The following is an 18847-nucleotide window of genomic DNA, read 5'->3' as shown; positions in this document are numbered from 1 at the left end:
AGTTGCAAAACACGCTTGACTGTGGACACTGACACCTGTGTTCCAGCAGCTTCTAATTCTTGGCAGATCTGCTTTTTGGTGATTTTCGGTTGAATCTTCACCCTCCTGACCAATTTTCTCTCAGCAGCAGATGATAGCTTGCGTTTTCTTCCTGATCGTGGCAGTGACAAAACATGGCCATGCACTTTATACTTACAAACAATTGTTTGCACTGTTGCTCTTGGGACCTGCAGCTGCTTTGAAATGGCTCCAAGTGACTTTCCTGACTTGTTGAAGTCAATGATTGTTCAAGTCAATAATCACTCACAAGAAATTGCTAATTCGTGTTGCTGTATGTATATTTTTGACCCAGCAGATTTGATCACTTTTTCTGTTAACCCATAATAAAGTCATAAAAAAACCAAATTTCATGAATGTTTTTTGTGACAAAGAAGTATCTGTTCCAATCACTCTACTGGAGAAAAATCAGAGTTGTAGAAATAACTGGCAACTCAAGAGAGCCATGACATTATGTTCTTCACAAGTGTATGTAAACTTTTGACCACAACTGTATTGCTCATCAAGGTTGAGCAAATAAGCACGGAGTAATTTACATTCCAAAAATGGCACTTTTTGACAATAGTTTGTGAACAATAGACATTATTGTCATGAAACTTGAAAAATATGATTTTCTATTCATTTCAATGAAATGAAACTTCACATTTTACATCTGGGAAGGGTCTGTTCATGCCTCTGGCTCTACCTCTCGCCCTCTCAACCCTTGGATCCCTGGCTGGGATCTGAAAAGTAAAAAAATATTATATGTTCTATTGTTTACAAATAGCCATTTTCACATTGTATTTTCAAATTCACACGAGTATCATATACAAGTAAATAATAATAGAATATCATGATTTATCAATTAATTTTTAGGTTTGTAATGTATTTTAGCATCTTACAAACAGCAAAACACATTTTGTTGTTATTGTATACATGGGCAACAATACAAGATGTTATTTATTCAGCAGTGAGTGTCTCTCTGTTCAAGGTAGGTCTGGAGGGCTCAATCAAATCTTGTGTACTTTGACTGGATCTTTGATATTTTCATGATAAATGTATGTATGTTTTTTCATTTTGTTACCTTCTTGGAGGGGATCAATGCCATTGTTGATCAAATCCTCTTCCTCCGAATCCATGTCCCCTCTTTCTGGGGACTCATCTTCAGACAAGGCATAATTCACTGCTTCAGTCGTCTCCTAATGACTGTATGCTCTTCTACTAGTGTTCTACACCTTCTTCTACCCCTGCATTGTCGTTATGATGCAATTTTATTGATGTAATTGTGAGAAAAATGGATTATTACAGCAGAGACCTGATATGAAACATTGCGGATGCAAGATGGTAGGCTACTGATGCGAACGTCAACTGGATTTTCCAAGTCGCCTCTTTATAAGTTCGTTTTAAATATGATGTGACATTGCTCCCATCTGCTGTTGAATGAAAGAGCTGCTATTTGTCTACGGTATATACTGGCCAAAAATAATGTCTTTATGACGAGAAAAACAGTTGTTATGGCCCACAGAAATCAAGGGGACGCCGGCAACCCTGAGTGTAAAGTGTTAAGTACCAAACGCAAGCTGGACAGTTTGGCCGCACTGCTTGGCAGGTGGGAGGGTGAGACGCTGTAGCGCTGTTTAAGCATCAAACAGAAAAACAAATTCATTTTTTAAATAAAAAAAACTGATCCTTTTCACCTGATTCCGATCTTCTGAAAAATGGCGTTATCGACCTAATTTCCGATCACACGATCGGATCGGACAGCCTTAGTTTGGACTGCAGTTTTTATTCTTATTTTTTCGCCTTTCTATCCTGCAACATGTACAAAACACTGATGCATCTGGCTGAGAGCCTCTGGAATTATTCTTAATCTGCCGTTTCCAAGACATCTATGTCTAAAAGTGACAGTATTTATGCATGAGAAGAACAGCTTCTTCAAAGTCATTTAGGCAGCTGAGAACCCATGAGAGCTGAATTGTGGGTTTATGCATATCTCAGAAAAAGGTGTCTCGTTGATCAATTTTCCTTTCTTTTTTTCCAAAGCACAAGGTCATACCATGTTCTTTTATGAAAATCCAAACTATTCAGACTCTCTGTAATAACTCATTATTTAACTAGGCAATTATACTCACCTGCCATACATGCACTTTCAATCATCAATCGCTTTTTAAAAGCTTATGAAAGATAATTATGCTTTTCAATTTTGAAGAGATATTTTTTTTCGTTCATTGAACTTGCTTTTATTTTATCACACAGACATAATATGATATTTCAAAACTTTCTACACCACGGCAAAGTGATAATAAGAAACATATTGATGAATTAATACTCTTCGTCAAAAGCTGACTATGGTTGTACAGTATTTGTGAGTTTCTTTTTCTCTCGCGTGCGTTAAATTTTTGTTTTTGCATCAGTGGGCGGTAACCCTGTGACCACATGCCAGAGCACAGTCCAAATATAGGGCACATTTGGCAAGCCGGAGTGCTTCACACCAGTATCTGTTGCCACAGCAACTCTTCAGATGTACAGACCTTAAAGCTGAGCCGCAACACTTATGTGTAATAACAGACTTTTTTGAATTTACATTTCACCCAACAGTTTGTTCTATACCTAATTAAAAGTACAAAAAACTTATTTAATGTGGATGTTTTCTGTCAGTTTTACTTTGCTGATCACCACACCAATATTCTGTGTTAGCTAAACATTAGCTGTTTTTTTCCATAGACATGCATTTTGAAAAGCAGAATTATTTTTTATTGGGAGCTTTCGTTTATCTTTCAATAACTGTTTTTTTCCCCCCTTGCAGCGAAGACATGCTACACATTGAAGATAAACCTGCTGTAAATCTATTTACAGGCCTCACATATTGTAGTGTCTAACAGTAATAGTAGTATTAGTACAGTATTCCTGCTTTTGTTAAGTTGTTAATAAGTTGATTAGTTGGAGACCTATATAATATATAAGAGACTATATTATTTAGGGCTAAAAGTTCATTTTTAGAGAAAATGTTTTACTTCCTCTGTTAGCCAATGAACATCTTAAAAAAAAAAAAAGGAGGGGAAAATGAGGAAGATTACGTGATACGTGAATATTTTTCCCTCTAAAGCCTAAAATAAATATTTCCAAAAAAAAAAAAAAAAAAAAAAAAAAAATATATATATATATATATATATATATATGTATATATATGTATATATATGTGTATATATGTATGTATATATATGTGTATATATATGTATATATATATATGTGTATATATAAGGCTGTCAAACGATTAAAATTTTTAATCGAGTTGATCACAGCTTAAAAATTAATTAATCGCAATTCAAACCATCTCTAAAATATGCCATATTTTTCTGTAGATTGTTGGAATGGAAAGATAAGACACAAGACGGACATACATATTCAACATACCGTACATAAGTACTGTATTTGTTTATTACAACAATGAATCCACAAGATGACATTAACATTATTAACATTCTTTCTGTTAAAGGGATCCACGGATAGAAAGACTTATAGTTCTTAAAAGATAAATTTGAGTACAAGTTATAGAAATTTTATATTAAAACCCCTCTTATTGTTTTCGTTGTAATAACATTTGTAAAATTTTCAATCAAAAAATAACTAATAGCTCGCCATTGTTGACATCGCCGAGTGGGACGTCACATCGCGTTTATCTACGTAAGTAGTAATTGAAATACACCACAAGGTGTCAATGGTGAGTTTTAAATTAATTAGAGATCTAGCCAAGGCAAAGTCTGAGTAAGTTTTATTTGTATTTTGCATAGCTATTTTGATTGTGAATGCGAGTTCGCTTTGCATTTAGCGCTTTTCTTTTTGTGAACATTATTTTTTTTTTGAGAGAGAGGAATATTATTTTTGTTGTGCTTTCACTAAATCATACTGTAGTGACTTAGCTGTTCCGCCCAAACGCATGATGGGAAATTGGGGAACCATGACTGTCAGTGGTGGCTGCAAATGGTATACAGTATGTTCTGCGTTGTGTTCAATTAAGCGTGTTAAGAAAAAGATCGTCTCCTGTGAGAGATAGGAATATTCTTTTTGTTGTGCTTTAACCAAATGATACTGTAGCGACTTAACTGTTCCGCCCAAATGCATGATAGGAAGTTGGGCAATCATGACTGTCATTGATGGCTGCAAATGGTATACAGTATATTCTGCGTTGTGTTCAATTAAGCGTGTTAAGAAAAAGATCGTCTCCTGTCATTTTTCCCCACATCATTCGCCACAATACTTATTAGTATATTTGTTGTGAAAGAGTTGCCAAAGCTTAAGCCAATAAAAGGCGCGTCCCAATGAACGCCTGTGTCCTCTCGCATTTCTCTGCCTTTTCGCTCTCAATGTGCTAAAATGGCGTCATTGTAAACTGTTTGAGGCAATGCATGAACGGGTCATTCCGTGCATGCGTTAATGCGTCAAATATTTTAACGTCATTAATTTTAAAAATTAATTATCGCCCGTTAACGCGATAAATTTTACAGCACTAATATACAGTGCCTTGCAAAAGTATTTGGCCCCCTTGAATCTTGCAACCTTTCGCCACATTTCAGGCTTCAAACATAAAGATATGAAATTTAATTTTTTTGTCAAGAATCAACAACAAGTGGGACACAATCGTGAAGTGGAACAACATTTATTGGATAATTTAAACTTTTTTAACAAATAAAAAACTGAAAAGTGGGGCGTGCAATATTATTCGGCCCCTTTACTTTCAGTGCAGCAAACTCACTCCAGAAGTTCAGTGAGGATCTCTGAATGATCCAATGTTGTCCTAAATGACCAATGATGATAAATAGAATCCACCTGTGTGTAATCAAGTCTCCGTATAAATGCACCTGCTCTGTGATAGTCTCAGGGTTCTGTTTAAAGTGCAGAGAGCATTATGAAAACCAAGGAACACACCAGGCATGTCAGAGATACTGTTGTGGAGAAGTTTAAAGCCGGATTTGGGTACAAAAAGATTTCCCAAGCTTTAAACATCTCAAGGAGCACTGTGCAAGCCATCATATTGAAATGGAGGGAGCATCAGACCACTTCAAATCTACCAAGACCCGGCCGTCCTTCCAAACTTTCTTCTCAAACAAGGAGAAAACTGATCAGAGATGCAGCCAAGAGGCCCATGATCACTCTGGATGAACTGCAGAGATCTACAGCTGAGGTGGGAGAGTCTGTCCATAGGACAACAATCGGTCGTACACTGCACAAATCTGGCCTTTATGGAAGAGTGGCAAGAAGAAAGCCATTTCTCAAAGATATCCATAAAGAGTCTCGTTTAAAGTTTGCCACAAGCCACCTGGGAGACACACCAAACATGTGGAAGAAGGTGCTCTGGTCAGATGAAACCAAAATTGAACTTTTTGGCCACAATGCAAAACGATATGTTTGGCGTAAAAGCAACACAGTTCATCACCCTGAACACACCATCCCCACTGTCAAACATGGTGGTGGCAGCATCATGGTTTGGGCCTGCTTTTCTTCAGCAGGGACAGGGAAGATGGTTAAAATTGACGGGAAGATGGATGCAGCCAAATACAGGAACATTCTGGAAGAAAACCTGTTGGTATCTGCACAAGACCTGAGACTGGGACAGAGATTTATCTTCCAACAGGACAATGATCCAAAACATAAAGCCAAATCTACTATGGAATGGTTAAAAAATAAACGTATCCAGGTGTTAGAATGGCCAAGTCAAAGTCCAGACCTGAATCCAATCGAGAATCTGTGGAAAGAGCTGAAGACTGCTGTTCACAAACACTCTCCATCCAACCTCACTGAGCTCGAGCTGTTTTGCAAGGAAGAATGGACACGAATGCCAGTCTCTCGATGTGCAAAACTGATAGAAACATACCCCAAGCGACTTGCAGCTGTAATTGGAGCAAAAGGTGGCGCTACAAAGTATTAACGCAAGGGGGCCGAATAATATTGTACGCCTCACTTTTCAGTTTTTTATTTGTTAAAAAAGTTTAAATTATCCAATAAATTTTGTTCCACTTCACGATTGTGTCCCACTTGTTGTTGATTCTTGACAAAAAATTAAAATTTTATATCTTTATGTTTGAAGCCTGAAATGTGGCGAAAGGTTGCAAGGTTCAAGGGGGCCGAATACTTTTGCAAGGCACTGTATACTGTGTGTGTGTATATATATATATATATAGACAGTGGGGAGAACAAGTATTTGATACAATGCCAATGAGTTTTCCCATTTTCAGTGTATCAAATACTTGTTCTCACCACTGTATATGTATATATGTATATATATATGTGTGTATATGTATATATATGTGTGTGTATATATATGTGTGTGTATATATGTATATATGTGTATATATGTATATATATGTGTGTATATATATATATATAGAGAGAGAGAGCGAGAGCATTATAATATAATAAAAAAAATTAAAAATTGGTGCTATTGACCTTCAGAGCCTTAAGATACAAAAGTAACATATGAGGATAACATTGTTCTACAAAATTTTGGAAAATATCTGCTTCAGAGATAAAAATGGCGAAATTGTATTTTCTGTGCTGACATGGATTGGAAAATAAAAGATTTTAGTGCTGGTTGGTTAAGTATTCAATATATGTAATGTTAAAGTTTGATTACAAAGATGGTGTAATTATATAAGTTTTTCCAATTGCTACATTTGATATTAAGGATGTGCCGATCGCATATTTTTGCAACTGAGTCCGAGCAACCTGATCTTGAGAATCTGCCGATACAGAGTCCTGATCCGATACCAAAAAGAAGTGTTGTTAAAAAAAAAAAAAGTTATAAACATGTTGCTGTCCCACCGCGCCACCTTTACAATGTAAAAAACGTGGAAAAATACTTGTTCATTAAATGGTTCATTGAGTGAGTCGACTCAAATCCACTTTGATGCTCACACTGCTGAGAAAACCCTCTCACTTACACAATGAGTTGCCACAGCACACTGCCGTTACTGTTTAACAAGCTAAACGGTGATTGACACATTCGGCCCTTTAGTTGTAGAGCTACCAAGTTTCTCTGGCAAGATCAAAGCTATACCCCTGTCAATCATCGTTAACTTTAAATAGCTAACTCCAGGGCATTGCTGACCAAGAAAAGCAGCAGGAGGGAGAGTGAGAGGCTGTAATAGCAGATTAAAAAAAATAAATTAAAAAAACGATACTTTTCACCCGATTCCAATCATCTGAAAAATGGCGCGATCGGCTAGATTTCCGATTACGTGAACAGATCGGGACATTTCTGTTTGACATGAGATGGACAAATTGGTGTGTGCCACTGCGTATGAAATTTGTCTACAGAAATCCATTCTGTCCTCAAAAACGCCAGGATTTATGTAATACATTGAAAACAGCATATTATGTCAAATTTCAAAATTCCCAGAAATGACCATTTCCATTTCAATTAATACCCCATTTTTGCCGAAATGGGTTGGATGTTAACATTTCAGTCAGATACTGTATTTAAAAAAACTATAGCCAATTGAATCTTTTGACCTTATTTTTCCTTTTACTAACCCAAATTTGGTAATGTCTCACAACTTTTATCCAGGAAGCATTTTGTCTGTAGATCAGTGTAAGTAGCAAGGAAGATGAATATGTAATGTATACTATAGTGGTTGTTATTGTAAGTAATGTTTTCATAAAATGTAGATATAATCATGGCTGACATGTGGCTACTGTATTTTCTACAGGTTAAAGTTGAAGTTCCGTAGGGGTAGCCTTCCCGCCATGATGCCTTTAGATTTTATAGGCTGCATTGGTGGATGTGACGACACACTCCGAGAAGTCCTGGACCTTAGATATCTCTATAGAGGTGGAGGGGGAGGAGGAGACGGCACCCATCCAAATGCCCAAAGACCAGAACTGTCCCGAGCGCAGAGTTCAAACCCGAGGACTTGCGCTCCACCTCCTGCCCTCTCTTGGACGCCACAGCCTCGTCCACCACCAGGGAGCAATAGTATCAGCGCCCTTAACAACAGTGATGTTGTTGTGTGTAACTGTGGTCAAGATGCAATCCTGCTGACTGTGCGCAAAGAAGGCCCCAATAAAGGACGTCAGTTCTACAAGTGCAATTCAGGGACTTGCAATTTCTTTCTGTGGGCGGATCAGCCGAGCCAGCAGGTGGCACCGCAGAATCACTGGCCACCTCCGCCACCTCCGCCAGGAATCTCCCACCCTCCGCTGCAATCTCTGGGGTTCAGAAACGCTGCCGAAGGAGGTGGCAATGGGCCTGAGAGAGGTGCCGGAGGTTCAATGTGTGACTGTAACGAGGCCACCGTGATGCGTGTTGTGCAGAAGGAGGGGCCCAATAGGGGAAGGATGTTTCACACCTGTGGGAAACCGAGAGATAAGCAGTGCAACTTCTTTCAGTGGGCTGATGAAAATGTCTCACCACAAGGTAAGACACACATAAAAATGTGTTTTCATGAGTGTGTGTCGATATGTACTATAAGTTACAAGCTTAGTCAAATTTTGAATCATATAAGAATTCTGACTTTATGCTCAGAATTCCAACTTTAAAGGGGAGATGAAGAGTTCAATTCCTTGACTGTTATACTTCGTTATATTGTATTGACTGCATCATTTGCTGTGTCAAAACTCATATTATGAAAACAAAAATTGAATTGACCATGTAGATTTTGAGTAAATGCCAAAGCAACACCTTAGCAACGAGGGACGTGCCTCATTGATACAATTTGCAATACAATACTCACAACAGTTATCGCTCCATGAATCCGAAAATCACTCTACAATATTCTACGATACAACAATTTAAGAAAAAAAGAAGTGATCAACAGTGATCCCTCGCTACTTTGCGCTTCAGACTTTGCGCTGAGTGTATCGTGGATTTTTTTTCAGTGAAAAAAAAAAACAAAACACTATTTTATAAATCCATCCCTACCATCCTCAGGGCAACCATCACTTCAGGGCGCCAAGCAAGTTGCTCTGCTCCACCCGGTGTATGTATACTAGTATATCTTATTTACATCATAATTATTACATTTGCAGTGCTTAAAAACCATTTATACATTATATATATTAGGGGTGTGACAAAATATCGAAATGGCGATATATCGTGATACTTTGTAACCCAAAAGGTTATCGATATGCTCCTGCCAAGAATTGAGATATTGTTTTAAAAAAGTCTCAATGTTTTCATTTTTAAAAAAAAAGGGAACCAACAAGTTGCTACCAAAATCTTACACCATAATAGTGTCTCAGTTAACTCTAAGGCTGCCATTGACGGTGCCCGACGCCCAATCCATTTAGACTGTGAATGTTTGTTCTTTCGAAACCAGAGCATTCACAGTCCTTCTGTCTAATTTTCAGGGCATTTACAGGTCACTTGCTGTTCGTTTTAGGGCATTTACAGGTAATTTCCTGTTGAGTTTGAGTCTCTGCCTATTCATTTGGGTGATTCCCAGGTCACTTCCTGTTCTGTAACTCACAATAAACAGGAAGTGATCCATAAAATACCCCCAAATCAACAGGATGTAACTGAAAATCAACAGGTACATGACCTTAAATGGCCGAAAATTACCTCATTGCCTGGTATTGGCTACCACTGACGGCTATAGACGTTCAATCCGTTTAAAGTGGGAGGGAATGAACATTCGTTCATTCGCTGCCACCCTCCCACTTCAAATGGCTTGGATGTCTACTAGTGATAAACTCCTTCCAATTCACGGCAGAAGCTTGTTTTTCTGTTATTTAGTTTTTTGTAGAATATTCTAGAATGAATTCCTGACCAATGTATCAAACATCGTTGTATAGCCATATCGTCAGATCATCGTTATCGTGAGCTCTTTTTTTTTTTTTTATCGCAAATCATATATGTGTATATATATATATATATATATATATATATATATATATATATATATATATATTAGGGATGTCAAAATTATCGCGTTAACGGGCGTTAATTATTTTTTTAAATTAATCACGTTAAAATATTTGACGCAATTAACGCAGATGTCCCGCTCAGACAGATTTAAATGACTGTTCAGTGAAAAGCTCACTTGTTGTTATAGAGATTTGCCGCCCTCTGCTGGCGCTTGGGTGAATGACCATCTCGCATATTGCCTCAAACAGATTACACAATGAGGCCGTTTATGGGCATTAAGAGTGAAAAGAATGCCACCGGCCGCTTGGGGGCAGCGCCGTTCCATACTCATGTTATTTCTTCAAAACGTGGGAGAATTAGTAGTTGTGAGACGTTTATGCTGTATTCACAATGCAACGCAAATTGCTATTTGTGCTCCACACATATTTCGGTAAGTTTTCTTTCTTTTAGTGGCAATTATGTGTCTCTTGTTGTATTTTGGGTAAGATATGTACAGATATATTTAATACAGTAAAGGCGAGTGGACACAGGCGTTCTTTGGACCGCGCCGTTTATCGGCAACTCCTTCACAACAAACATACAGTGGGGAGAACAAGTATTTGATACACTGCCAATGGGAAAACCCATTGGCAGTGTATCAAATACTTGCTCTCCCCAATGTAAGTATCGTTTAGTGAAAGCACAACAAAAATAATAATCCTATCTCTCCAAAAAAAAAAAAAAAAAAAATTCACAAAAAGAAAAGCACTGCAGTCTATAGTAATGAGGCCCTATTCTTAAACAACAATGCAAAATGAACTGGCATTCCATATCAAAATAGCTATGCAAAATACACGTAAAACTTTGGTCACTCTATTTTTATTCTTCTTATTATTATATTAACTCTACTTTTGATTGAAAATTTTACAAATTTTATTAAAACGAAAACATGAAGAGGGGTTTTAATATAATATTACTATAACTTGTAACTATAACATTTATCGTTTAAGAACTACAAGTCTTTCTATTAGTGGATCACTTTAACAGAAAGAATGTTAATGCCATTTGTGGATTTATTGTTACAATAAACAAATACAGTACTTATGTACAGTATGTTGTATGTATATATCCGTCGTGTGTCTTATCTTTCCATTCCAACAATAATTTACAGAAAAATATGGCATATTTTAGAGATGTTTTGAATTGCGATTAATTACGATTAATTAATTTTTAAGCTGTAATTAACTCGATTAAAAATTTTAATCGTTTGACAGCCCTAATATATATATATATGTGTATGTATATGTATGTTTTTTTTTTTTTTTTTTTTTTTTTTTTAAATGATACTTTGGGGGGGGGGGGGGGGGGGGACATGTCTTACATGTACCCTTTTCCAATGCTGTTAAATCTAAACGAATCCACTGAACACACCAAAAAATAAAAAAATTGTGTACCGTAATTTTCAGACTTTAAGGCACACCTGACTATAAGCCGCCATCGACCAATTTGACACGAAAATTGCATTTGTTCATAGATAAGCCTCACTACACTATAAGCCGCAGCCGTCCTCGTTGTATTATGGGACATTTACACCCAAAGATATTAACCAGGAACACTTTATTTGACAGCAGCATCATAAGACTGCCATAAGACCAAATGAACCACCTTGAAGCGTTGAACCAATTGGCTGCAATGCTTCATTGCTTCAAGTAGCTTCGTTTGGCCATCACTGCTCCCTTGGGGGAGACAGTCATCCGCTGCTGCCACCTACTGTCAACACTGTTGTCATCCAACATGCCTCCTAGCATGCATTGCAGCGCTACAGATGTAAATAACAATCAAAATTCATGTTCTGTGCTATTTCTTCAGTTACTCTTCCAGTCGTTTCAATAATTGCTAGGTCTGGTCATTTGGTAACACTTTATTTGACAGTGGCGCCATAAAACTGTCATAAGACTATCATAATTATGACATGACACTGCATTAATGAATGGTTATGACTGATGCCATTTAGTGTCATCTGGCAAATTATCTGACTTTTGAATAGGTGTAAAAGATCTGAGTTGGTGACATCATTTGCCGGATGATACTTAATGACATCTGTCATAAGCATTCATTATTGCCCATGATAGTGTCATGTTACAATTATGACGGTCTAATGGCAGTCTTATGACGCCGCTGTCAAATAAAGTGTCATCTATTAACCTAAATAAATCAACAAATAAGCCGCACTGGACTATTAGCCGCAGAATTCAAAATGAGGGAAACAAGTAGCGGCTTATAGTCTGAAAATTACGGTAAATAAGCTCCACCTCTACCTTACGGATTTTCTATTTTCGGCGAGCGATTGCTGTATTTCGAAATATAAATAATGTATGTTTGCGAGCCACGACAGAGAAAAAAAAAATCTCTCAAAAACTTTTGTCTTCCTTAGAGACTGAGAATATTTCACTCAACATATTTATTATCTTATTTCTGTAAATAAATACAGCAACACTACATTATTGCAACATTCGTGAAAACAAATGAGTTTCTTTCTTAACTGCCATTGACCACAATAGACAAATGGAAAGACTCGTTTTAAATGCTCATGTTTGAGTGCCATTGACAGTGCTAGATGTTCAATTCATGTTGACTGGGAGGGAGCAAATGAACAAATGTTCAGTCACAGAAATAAAAGGGAGAATGTTTGCTGAATATTAAAAAACAAAGTGGTTATGTGATGTTTGTTCGTCCCATCCCAGTCAAAATGGATTGGACATCTAGCCCCGTGAATGAGAGCCGATGAGTTAACAGACACTCTTCTGGTGGCAAATTTTGGTCTAGTGCAGGGGTCGGCAAACCAAACCAAAACCAAACTGTTGAAAGAGCCATATTGGACCAACAAAAGTAAAAACAAATATGTCTGGGACTACAAAAAATTAAGCTTTATAATGAAGGCAGCACATGCTGGACTACCATCTAAATGACTAAGTTAGCTACAAATACATAATGAGCCTTCATGATTAAATGTTTATTTTCCCTGCAGTACATCCTATAGAGCAGTGGTCCCCAACCTTTTTTGCACCACGGATCGGTGTAATGTGGGCATTTCTTTTTCCCGGACCGGCAACGTTAGGCAGTAAATGACAGTAAATATAAAATAATACAACAGGTCTTAAAACGAACATTAAGTGCAGGGAAAATGGAACTCACTGTACACTGAATCAACATTTTTCAACAGCAGCCTCTCCTAAAACTTGACTGCAAATATCTTTGGTCGCAGGCATAATTTTTTTTCTCCAATCATGAAAGGTTTCTTGGCTTTAGCTATACGGTTCGCCGCGAGGTATGATGCTCTCAGTGCATTCACTTTTGTTGCTTCGTTTACTAATTTTTAGCCACATATTATGCAGAATGGACTTGGTTGTAGACTCTTCTGGCTTAGCAGATGACCTTTTCACCGTAAAAAAAAGGCTGTCCAAAGACTGCGTCGCACACAGCCAACAGCAGCTAACGTTACTGTTTACATTGACTGACGCTGGGCTGCTATAGGAGTGCAAACATCCCAGTCATGGTGGCCAACCTCTAGATGGTAAGGTACACAAATCTCCACTCGAATTAGTTAATAGAGTAGACAGGCATATTGATGTGTCAAGAGACAGAGGCCAGATTGCAGTCATTAACAAGTGATTTATCATTTTTCTGCGGCCCGATAGCAAATACGCAAAAGACCGGTCCCGGTCCCCGGGGTCCACTTTGTTACAGACAGCTAGGTGGCTGATGGCTAGAAATCCGAGCAGTTCTTGAACGCGACACAAGCAATACCTCGCTCAACCGCACACGAAGCCTTCTAACTACTGCTTTCTTCCTACTGGAACTCTGCTCGACAACGTAAAAAATATATATACTGTATTGGCCCGAATATAAGACGGCCCTGATTATAAGACGGCCCCTTCTTTTTCAAGACTCAAGTTCGAAAAAAGACCAAATTAATTTTTATACAGAAAAAAATTACAGTACATCTGAAACAAATGATTATTACAATATGTTTGAGAGAAAAAGCATGTTATTTTGCCTCATCAAATCTTAATATCTAAACATTTAAATATGTAAACTAGAGTGCAATCACATTCGCAAATGAATGGCTTCTGGTTTTTGAAATATAAATAAACCAATCTATTGTGATAAAACAACAAAATTGCAATAACTTCAATAACCATCAATGTGAGGTCTAACTGTAACTGTAGTCTTGAAACAAATCTGAATAAGGAAAAACATTGCAATAAAATAATGCAAACTGGTTAAACTTGAGAGTAGCTGAGATCTGTCATGACAGAACATAAAGTGATGCCTCATTTTTCGCGGTTAATGGGGATCAGAACCCACTGCGATAAGTGAAAAACCGAAGTAACGACCCCCCCTCCCAAAAAAAAAAAAATTATTATTATTTTTAAAACCTGTCCTGTTCAGCTGCTTGGATACAGGAGAATTTTATTTTATGTATATTACAATCTTCATATATATATTTTTTGTGTATACAGTACTTTAGTTAGAAAAGTAAATGCAATATTAATATACAATAACATGCATAAGCTGAATAAAATGTACTCACCACAATGATGATCTTGATAAATGAAAAAAACTCCAGAACAATGTATATGAAGGTAACGATGATTTATTGAGAAGCTGGAGAGTTACGTGATCTTTGTGGGCCTGAAAGCCTTGCCTTTTCACTTCTTCCTTGAAAAGGAACGTCCTGGATGGCATCCTCTCCAAAAAAAGGCCAGTCTCGTCCATGTTAAACACATGCTCCGGAAGATAGCCATTCTCTTCAATTAATTTGGGAAATTGGTCCTCAACGTAACGAACAGCTGCGTCATGGTCCGCCGAGGAGGCCTCCCCATGCAATGTAACGCTGCGAAGTCCAAACCTCTTTTTGAATTTTTCGAACCAGCTCTTGCTGGCAACAAAACCAAAATTTTCTTCACTTGAAGCACTGGTACTAGGTTGTGGTTAATCTTCGTCGTAGTCGGCATCACCACCACCTTCATTCAACTGTCCCTCAGGGATGAGGCTATCATACAGCGCTTTGGCTTTTGCCCGAATCATGTTTGTATTCACTCTCACCTTTTCCCGACAGTCCGATATCCACACTGTTAGTGCATTTTCCATTTTTACAATCATCTTGTTGCGAGGAGTCACGACTCGCCTAGTGTCCCTGGAAAACGACACTGAGTCTGTCTTTCGGATTTTCGCTTCGTCTTTTTCTATGTAACGAACGGTTGATTCGTTTAGTCTGTAATGGCGTGCAACAGACACATAGCTGTGGCCAACTTTAAGCATGTCCAGTAATTGAACTTTCTCGTGCACGGTCATCATTTTTCTTTTCTTCTTGGGTTCGCTAGAGGATTGAGCAGGCGGAGGACGCTTTGGAGCCATTTTCCTTCGATAGCAGCAAGGTTAAACATCTCGGCCAATCAGCTTGCGATATTCCTGAGTGATACTGGCCAGCGAATCAGAGCGGTGGAATATGAGTTGGGCCTTGCCTTCTGTTAGGGAACGGGCAGATTTTACACCATATTTTCTCCAATACTTCAATTTTTTATGCATGTACTGTATATATATATTTTTTTGACTGAAAAAAAATCTGCGATAGACTGAAACCGCAAAATTCGAAGCGCAAAGTAGCGAGGGATCACTGTACGCCTTAAGTTCAGCATTCGCTTCAATGATATCTGGAGCCGTCTAGCGTCGTGAATGGGTATAATGTCTAGACTCGAATATAAGACCATCCCCACTTTTTCAGTCTTATTTCAAAGCAAAAAACACTATTTGAAAAATTTGGTAAAAACCTGTTAGTTCATTTATTAAACAGTGACACACAATATAGATGACACCTAACCATGTCTATTTTACGTAATACACATCCTTACTCAACAAAAACTGCATGACGCACGAACTCCCGCTGGAGGCACCACATAAAGAATCTTAAGTGCTTTGACCTCTTTTACTCTCCGCCAGGTGGCTTCGGAAGCAGTGGTTTCAATAACAGCAGAGGAGGCGGGAAAAGGGACAAGACAAGAATGGCGGAGAAACCATCCGCTGCCAAAAAACCTCGTTCCTGCGGTATTTGCCACATGCCAGGACACACGCGGCTAAAATGTCCTCAGCGGTGACTGCAGCATTCAAAGGTTTAGCACTCTGGGACTGGACTGTTTGTTTTTTACACACAATGCAGCACCTGTACAAGAACACTCATGTGCTATGTGACTTTGCATTCGATAAGTATGCCAAGACAGCGGGGTTAAGTGAATTCTAGGTGTTGCTCATTTCCCAATTCCCTCAAAACTTTTACTAAACATAAAATTGTTGGTGTTCAGCGTGCCGAGAAGGGATGAAATGCATCTTCTAGCATGTTGCTGCAGTAGCTGGAATTTTCAGGATAGGTAACAACTGCCCTTTTCTTGAAACATGAATTCATTTTATTTTTTATATTGATATTCGTAATATTTAAATCATTTATTTGATATTCTGCATGAAGTCTGGCTTGAGAGCTGTCACTCATTTTCTATATCAAAATTGATTCCATGTAATGAATGACTGATAATAAATATGATAATTTTTCCACATTCCATTGTCGCGGGTATCTTAGTGTGATTTAGTTCTGCGCTTATCCTTCTGATTCATCTTAAGTTTCGGTTACTTGCAGACTCATTTGTCTTTAACCACAAGATCAAATTGAGCCAGCTAATCCCATGGAAATACCAAGTTCAGAAGAAAACATTTTTCAGTGTTGCAACTAGGGTTGTCCTGATCACATATTTTTGCACCAGTCTTAGTCACCTGATTTTGAAAATCTGCCGATACAGAGTCGCTATCCGATACCAGGGGGGAAAAAAACGTTTTTTTAAATTCAACAAAAGTTCCTAACATGTTACAGTACTGTTTATTTAAATCATTATCATTTTACACAAATCTCCAAAAATGGTCCGGACAAAAGTATTTGCACCCTTTGAAAAATCATGTGATGCTTCTCTAATTTGTGTAATTATCAGAACCTGTTACTTACCCGTGTCATGTAACAGGTGGTGGCAATAACTAAATCACACTTGCAGCCATTTAAAATGGATTAAAGTTGACTCAACCTCTGTCCTTTGTCCTTGTGTGTACCACATTGAGCATGGAGAAAAGAAAGAATACCAAAGAATTGTTTGAGGACTTGAGAAGCAAAATTGTGAGGAAGCATGGGCAATCTCAAGTCCATCTCCAAAGACCTGAATGTTCCTGTGTCTACCGTGAGCAGTGTCATCAATAAGTGTAAAGCCCATGGCACTGTGGCTAACCTCCCTAGATGTGGACGGAAAAGAAAAATTGACGAGAGATTTCAACAAAAGATTGTGCGGATGGTGGATAAAGAACCTCGACTAACATCCAAACAAGTTCAAGCTGTCCTGCAGTCCGAGGGTACAGGTTTCTTGTGGACCATCTTCAGAAGAGGCTTCCTCCTGGGGTGACAGCCATGCACACGAATTTGATGTAGAGTGCAGCATACGGTCTGAGCACTGACAGGCTGACCCCCCACCTCTTCAATCTCTACAGCAATGCTGACAGCACTCCTGTAACGAGTCATGTGACATTTTGGAGGGAAAATGACAAGCAGTACTCAATTTGGACATTTAGGGATGTACGTAGTTTCTAAGGGGTGTACTCACTTTTATTGCCAGGGGTTTCGATATTAATGTCTATATTTTGAGTTATTTTGAGGGGAAAATAAATCTATTATATGAGCTGCACACAGACTACTTTTCATTGTGTCAAAGTGTCATTTTGTCAGTGTTGTACAATGAAATGATATACTTAAATATTTGCAGAAATGCGAGGGGTGTACTCACTTTTATAATACACTGTATTAGAGCTGTCCCGACTAGTTGACATCGTCGACATCATCGATGACGTAAATCCGTCGACGAGCACAACATCCCGTCGACGGTTAATGAAGGGTTAAAAAATATATGCGTGGAAAGTTCAGAATGTTTGACGCTCTGTATGCAAGCGGGGAAAGCGGCACAAAGCCAAAAAAAGCGCACCAGAGTGTCCAAAACATTGACTTATTTCAAAGAAACAAAGGAGGGAACACTCTTGTGTCCTGTCTCTTCAATGCCAAGCTTGGCTGCACGTCGGCCGTGAATAAACACCCAAAGCGCCGTCACCCAGTTTGTAAGTCAATCTAACTAACTAATGACATGTTTTATTGAAGTTGCTAAGCCTGTCACGATATGCAATGAGTCCATTTATCGCGCGGCAAATAAAAATGAGGGCGGTAATTTTCACGGCTGCCTTTTCTAGCTGCGCACGTGCGTGCGTGCATACATTGGCTCGTGCGTGCTGATGGCATATGAGTCTCGAGTTCCTTTCTCTTATCAACACGCTGTAGAATTAAAGTTCAGACATACAAAATAAGAAAACACATCTATATTAAACACTGTAACGTTAGCACTGCTACACTGAGGTGAATGCGGGGAAAAAGGCAACTTACTTTAGCCTGCTATAAAACTTCGGCAGTCGTCTCGTGAAAGCAAACTTGCGGTTAAAAGGTGACACTTCAGACATGAAAAATCGCTGGTTAACAGCATTTGCAAACGAAAAAAATTACCAAAAAAATCTATTATTGACATTACATGCAATGACAAAAAGTGCTTTTTTGCGGAATGTAAAGCAGAAGTTAGCGGTTTAGCGAACGTACTTCCGGTGAACATTTCAAAATAAAAGCATGTCATGTTCGTCATATAAATAGCGATTTCTGAAGTTAATCCCACATACTTCAAAATGCAGATTCGACACTAAAAATACCTTTAAAATGACACCCTTAATGAAAAATGAAAAATCTATCTCTCAATGAATAATATAATTATTATAATACTATTATATATAGTACTATACTATAATATTAATGCTCGGTGTTTTTTTAAGAACTGTTTTGAATCATGT

General features: G+C 38.1%; 1 protein-coding gene across 1 annotated transcript in view; it reads left to right on the top strand.

The window, feature by feature from the left end:
• Window positions 1-17640, top strand: part of top3a (DNA topoisomerase III alpha) — a 39737-nt gene extending 22097 nt beyond the window's left edge. Inside the window, exons 18-19 of the mRNA XM_057817592.1 lie at window positions 7743-8449; window positions 15881-17640. Coding sequence (XP_057673575.1) covers window positions 7743-8449; window positions 15881-16035 — 862 coding nt within the window. The 3' untranslated portion in view covers window positions 16036-17640. The remainder of the gene's footprint in view (window positions 1-7742; window positions 8450-15880) is intronic.
• The last annotated feature ends 1207 nt before the right edge of the window (window positions 17641-18847 follow it).

This window comes from Corythoichthys intestinalis, chromosome 16 (genome assembly GCF_030265065.1).
Source record: "Corythoichthys intestinalis isolate RoL2023-P3 chromosome 16, ASM3026506v1, whole genome shotgun sequence".
NCBI classification, from domain to species: domain Eukaryota; kingdom Metazoa; phylum Chordata; class Actinopteri; order Syngnathiformes; family Syngnathidae; genus Corythoichthys; species Corythoichthys intestinalis.
Note: the sequence above shows the minus strand (reverse complement) of the source record. Positions and strands in the feature narration are given on the sequence as shown.